Source organism: Cariama cristata, unplaced genomic scaffold, assembly GCF_000690535.1.
Source record: "Cariama cristata isolate BGI_N322 unplaced genomic scaffold, ASM69053v1 scaffold12526, whole genome shotgun sequence".
In the NCBI taxonomy this organism is placed as follows: domain Eukaryota; kingdom Metazoa; phylum Chordata; class Aves; order Cariamiformes; family Cariamidae; genus Cariama; species Cariama cristata.
The window spans coordinates 31522-37764 of NW_009620439.1; the positions used below are offsets into that span (position 1 = coordinate 31522).

The following is a 6243-nucleotide window of genomic DNA, read 5'->3' on the forward strand; positions in this document are numbered from 1 at the left end:
CTTCCTCATTCTAAGCCTTCCCTTGCACTGTGCAGTTTCTCTCAGAAATGCCTTACCCAAACAATTAACCTGCAGCTCCTTTGTCTGCGCACGCCCCAAGGTATTCAAGAAGACACCACATAGCCTTTCTTCAAAGTGTGCTGAGAGCCGTTCTGTGCCGACAGGAGAGGAGTACAGCTTCCCATACAAGTAGCAGACAGCAGCCTTTATACCCTCATTTGGGTACGTCAAGCCCGTCAGCAGATGATCCACTAAATTACCTAGTGTGAGGACCAGAAACAGCAAAAATTCACACCAACGAGCTGACTTTTTAAAAGCACCAACCTATTTCCCTTGAAACTTTGCAAAAGCCCACTGGACAGCCTGGTGTATGCAGCTTAATGAATGCCACAATTAGGTGATGCGCTCACCACCATCTGTCCCTCTGAGCAGAGGTAGAGCAATAAATGGCTAGACGAGCTCGCTGTTCACAATGTAGAGATCCATCATCCCAGCTACTTCCACAAACAGCTAAACTTGCTCACCAGACCCCCAGGGGCTAGACCAAGGAAAGAACTAAATGTATATTGCCTGTGAGGCAGACCCACAAACCCCAGTTCACAGAGGCTGGTTTTGCCAAGCTGGCTAAGAACATGACGACAAACCTGCTATGAAGGCACTGACCTGCAACCCAGGAGGCCTGAAGGCCACTCTGACTTCTGGACCCATTTTTTGCGTGACCTTCTTGAAGTCACACAGGGGACAGGGGAGTGCATGCATGCCCATATGTATTAGGGCTGTGAATTCTACCCTTCTGTGGGGCACGACATGTTACTTACTGTGCTCTACCACCAGTACATCAGCAAAGCCTGGGATGGCATCTGCCAGCTTGCCCAAAAGAGTGAATGTAGGCAGGCTGCCTCTCATGGTAGTTGCTTTGCACAGCTGCAGAGGAGACAGAGAAAGAAAATGTTTCACTGGTGAGGACACAGTCCAAAGGCAGAAATGCGCCCCAAACCAGCAAGCTCTCAGTGATGCATAACCCTCCAGAGTAGGATCTTTTCCTAAGCCTGGTCCTCTTCACCACTTAGGATAAACCACAGGAAAACCCTGAATGCACCACTAAGTCTCAAAACTGTCTTTTAATTAATCCAAGAAATCTCTTGCCCGTTGCTCTTTTTCCTCTCTCTCCCCTCCGGTTCTTACACGAGCAGATGAACCAGCTGAATTTCTCCCCGTTTTCACTACTTCCCAACTTTCTGTACCCCACGGGACCATCACAAAGTTAGGAATGAAGAGTGCAAGAGCCCACAGCACAGGCTGGGAAAGCTCCTCATACCGCTGAAACAGTAAAGTAGGAAAAGAAGAATCTGAGGAAGCCACACAGCTTCACGAGAGCATCATGAACCCATGTGGCTGCAAGGCATCAGGGGAACAACAGGAAAACTCCAGGGTAGACACCAAAACTGCCAAAATCACAGCAGGGGAGCTGGTACTAGGGCATCCCACTGCAGCAGAGGCTGCATCCCAGTGCTGTAGCTGCGGTCTTGCAGGGCCACTCGTTCCCATCTCCTCAGCCTCTGAAGGACTGAAAGGAAGGGCAGGGAATTCATCCTCACTGACCTCTTTTTGGCTTTCATCCAAAATGCAACGTAAGTACTGTTCTGACTTCAGCTCCGCTACAAGCCGCACCAGAACTAGGCAGAAGAAACAGGATAAGTAATTCACAAGCAAGAGCACTCACAATCCATCTTCCACAGGGCTTTAGCAGACCAGTGAGCACAGAGCTTCGAAATTAAATGAGCACAAAGGTGCTGAGAAAGCAGGGTAACATCGGCAGTCCCAGCACTATTACTTCTGATAGCCCAGCGCGAGCTCTCTGCAGCAACATCCCAGCAGTCTCGTTCTAGCTGCACTACAAACCATGCATGGAAATGAACTGCAAGCGACAACCTGAGCATCAGGACACCAAGTAAACATAAGGAACCAGGAAGGGACGAAAACAAAACCCTAGCTTAAAAGCATAAAAATTTCTGGTAATTGAATAGAGCAGGCTTCCTACAGTATGAAAATTGGCCTTTAAAAACGTTATCTTTCCAGAGAAGATATCAGAACTGAAACTGCCGAGTGTCCTTAGACGCAGAGCGAGAGCTCCTCCTCCAGCTGCTGCTGTCCCAGAGGTAACAGCGCGGTCTATCAGCCCCCCACTGCAGTTATCACATACACCTTGGCAGAAAGCAAGGCCCCAGTCACCTTTGTGGTACTGTTCACCTCCTCAGCCCCAAGTAAGGGCTGTTATTCTTGGTTCACTGCAACTAAAACTCTGTCCGCTCTCTCCTAATAACAGGAATCAACAAGAAACTATGTTTACCAGGCACTGGCTGCAAATCATCTGGGGTTTCCCTAACAAAATCACAAGGGAGTTGCCTGATGCTGGCAGTATATTTGCTCTTTGGAAGTACTCGCAGTCATACCCTCCACCTTTCCCTTCCTGCCTTACTGTTCCCAAATATTCCAGTGGACCAGTTTCAGGAAGCAAAGTTCCTCTTCTGGTATTTTTAGAACCTGGACACCTGAATGTTCAGCAGATAAATTTTTGACAATAGACCCCTTACTGAGACACTGTGCAGAACATTGTTCCACAGGATGTGGCAAGGCTGCCTTGGATGTATCTTGCTGTCATGGCATGACTCATTTGAAAAACACACTCTTTTAATTTGTATTCTAGGAAACCATCATAAAAAGAAATTCCAGAGACTTCCGGGTTCACCACCTCTTGGTATATCCAGGGCAATACTGGAGGTTTATCTAGGAGACCTACTTTGGCTATGCATAGCTTGAGACAGGTGATTTATAAATCTTTTAATGGTCCTTTCTTGTCCTGAACTCTCAGAATCTCTAAAAACTTTGAAGAGTTATGTAACACTAAGCTAAAATTCCTCTCTTTGAGAGCATCCATCTCTCAACAGACTGGTAACATGACAGAAAGAATTCTCACCTTTTCAACACCATTTCAAGCAAGTGCCTGAAAACTGAAAACTGGTCACACCTCCTTTCATCTTTCACGGCTGGACAGGAGGAAACTACTGCATCGCTAATATCACTAGGCTCAGCAGAGATGCCCAAGGTTAACTGGACTGCAGAGATTCCTTTGTCGCCCTGAAGGCGTTTCCTTCAGATTTCAAATGAAGGACTGCTCACAAAGAGGAATCTGCAGCCTGTACGGCTAAATCCCAAATACTCTCTGTCCTGAGGAGAAAGCAGTAGATCCCAAAGCTCACTGAAGCCTACAGGAAGATTTCCATTTGCTTTGAGACTTCCGTCGGGTCCAAAGATGAGGCATTGTTTACCACTGTTACCCATCTGACACTAAATTCACAGCACACACAGAACCTGTGAGAGAAATGCTAAATATTTAAATCTGCACGCTCTCCCCTGCCCCCAAATGTTGGAACAGTTTGCTCATCACTGTTGCACTGATAGAAAATAGATGCTCTTCTCCGTTCAAGCTGCGTAGAAGCTGAGCATCTCACTATAGTTATCAGACAAGACAGAGTCTCCCTTCACAGACTGTCAGTAATTGAGACGTAGCACCGGCCTCTCACCTTCTACAAACAGGTCCAGGGCACTGCAGTCTTCCACAGTATGCAACATCCCTAAAAGAGAAACCACAATCAAAAAAAACCTGCTTGTGATCATCAGGGCTGTAATGCCTTCTTGTAAAAAGAGCTGCAATTTGTTTTTTCAGAATGGTTTTGTTTTCCCCGCTTCCCATGACATCAGCCTGACTTTGTCAGAGGAAGGTGGATACTCTCAGGGACCAACACAAAAGGTGCCTCCATAAGCAGGACACAGGGACATGAAGGCATTCAGTTCTCTTGCAAATTTTTAATGTACTTTATAGTTGAAGACAATGGCTCCACCTATGTAAGTAAATATGTAACTGCTATCATGGCCACATCTCACTGCGTGTATCCGATATTACACATCTGAAACAACGCTCCAGAATGAGACAGTTAGAGCCCCGCTGTGAGTTGTCCCTTCTATCTTCCATTCACATCAGTTACCACGAACAGTCTTCTCCCTCCACAGTACTGAAAATCCCGAGACCAAATTTGAACACCAGGTTTAAAATGTATGGAAATTATTCCAACGTTACATTGAACCTGATGGCACTGCTTCACCAGGCATTTGTATGACAAGAGCGTAAGATTGGATGTATTAAAATAAGCCAGTCTCACTCTACTACACCACAACAGATGAGAAACTCTACCTCCCAGCACCTTCCAACTTCAGGTACCTACAGCATCAGGGATCTGGTTCAGACCCCACTTCTGCCACACCAAACCACTTGTTTCAAGATATCCGTTCAAATTACCTCCCCTCCAGAGACTCCGCGACCTCTCAGAAATTTGACCAACTAAAGCAATGTTATGACACTGCAGGTGAAGAAATTCCTTATTTCCTGCCTCATCTGCTCAATCCTCAGTAACTTCCTTATACTTTGGAAAAGATTTGCATAGAGCATCAGTGAGCATCGCAACATTAGCTGCATGAAATTCAGGCTTACCTGAAATTCACAATCTCCTCTTACGTCAACGCTCACACTACACCTCTGTTCTCTTAACCCTCTTTCTTCTGCCTGTGCTTATCCCAATATTCTCTCTCCAAAAATGAATGTATTTTCCTGAATTTACTATTAACACTTCCTTCACAGCATTGCTCAAATTTTTGGGGGTCCTTCTTACATCCAATGATCCTTGGTTCATTCAAGCTCCACCCAAAGTGTACATGTCACTGTTTGTAGCCCCAAGCTTACACTGGGATTCCAACTGCTCTAGGAGTTACACTGAGTACAGAAAAATCCCAAAGCTGTCCCCAAACCATCCAATTGTAAAGCTTCTCAAAAAGAGAGAGAATTATTATTATTTAAAAGCAGACAAGAGCACTGAAATGCAAGTTCAGCTCCCCTGTCTTCTGGGGTATTTCATGTCAGGGTCATACAGTGTGGGACTGAGTTGGCCATAAGCACCCCTCCCTCCACATCTGTACAGGATTATGTGCACAGACCACGCTCAGTAAAAATTTGTGCAATGGAGAGAACTAAACCTGCACAAAGTTCTGTTTCTAACAAAGCTGCTTCCATGCACAACACAGTTTGTGCTGGGAAATCAGCTGGGAAAACACTGCTTGAATTATTCAGTGCGTCAAGGCAGGAGAAGGGGCTTGTAAGTCACTTTCCCCCAAAGAACAAGAATTATCTGTGATGTGCAAATGAGATCATGGAATTAAAGGAATCCGGTATATTTGCTCTTTGAAGGCACTCACATTCATACCCTCTACCTTTCTCTCCCTGCCTTACTGCTCCCTCATTTAGACCATTATTTCTTCTGCATCAAGATTTTAGATGACGTTTCAAAGACCTTTCCCAGAGCACTGCTATGCTAACAGAAACCAGTAAGAGATGTTCAAGATCACAGACACTGTTACTGGAAAGGCATTTTCTGACATTCTGCTGAACACCATTGTGCTGCAAGGCTGACCCACCAGGAAGAAGCAGGTATTATCGTCTTATGGCTACAACGATGTCTACAAATGTAAAGTGACAGTGTGAAAAAAATCACTATGTAGATTTGTATTTTGCACATTTGATATTAAATCCTGCAACACCTTTTTAAGCTCACATTTTCATTTCTGTATGAACCTTCACGTAATGCCACGGTAAGAAAGCACTGAAGCACAAAAACAGAATGGAGGGCATTCAGGGAAATCAGACACCAGGCACTCCCTGTTCTCCAGAGAGACTTTACAGATATGTTGAGGTACTTTGGAAAACTGCAAGAGCTTTATGAACATGCCAACCCTGCTCCTTGGGGAATAAGGGAATTAATTAACCTATTCTAAATCAAATGACAGGTGGTTCTCCGCAGGGAGCAATAACACACCTAACACAGAAAGGTGGAAGTATGGAACTGCGTACTTCAATATTCTTTTGCTTTTATTTTTTTACTTCAAATGGGAAGAAGCTTCACATGTATACACCCGTTCAAAAAAACAAAAGGTAACTGCCTTCTCCCTGCTGGTGACAGCAGAGCTCTTACCAAAGAGAGTTCCTATCAAATGAACGCAGACCCTCTCGTCTGGTGCCAGCAGCTGGACCACTGGCAGCGCCTGCCAGGCCAGGGCATCATGGAGACGGGAGAGGACGTGCTTCTTGCGCACCAGCTACGGATCAGAGACAACAGCCCGTTAGCACCAGGGGCC

At 45.5% G+C, this 6243-nt stretch overlaps 1 protein-coding gene across 1 annotated transcript in view; it reads right to left on the bottom strand.

The window, feature by feature from the left end:
• MEI1 (meiosis inhibitor 1) overlaps positions 1-6198 on the bottom strand; it is a 36203-nt gene extending 30005 nt beyond the window's left edge. The window contains 5 exon segments of the mRNA XM_009701619.1: positions 57-260; positions 819-924; positions 1603-1676; positions 3585-3635; positions 6081-6198. Coding sequence (XP_009699921.1) covers positions 57-260; positions 819-924; positions 1603-1676; positions 3585-3633 — 433 coding nt within the window. The 5' untranslated portion in view covers positions 3634-3635; positions 6081-6198.
• Between the last annotated feature and the right edge of the window lie 45 nt (positions 6199-6243).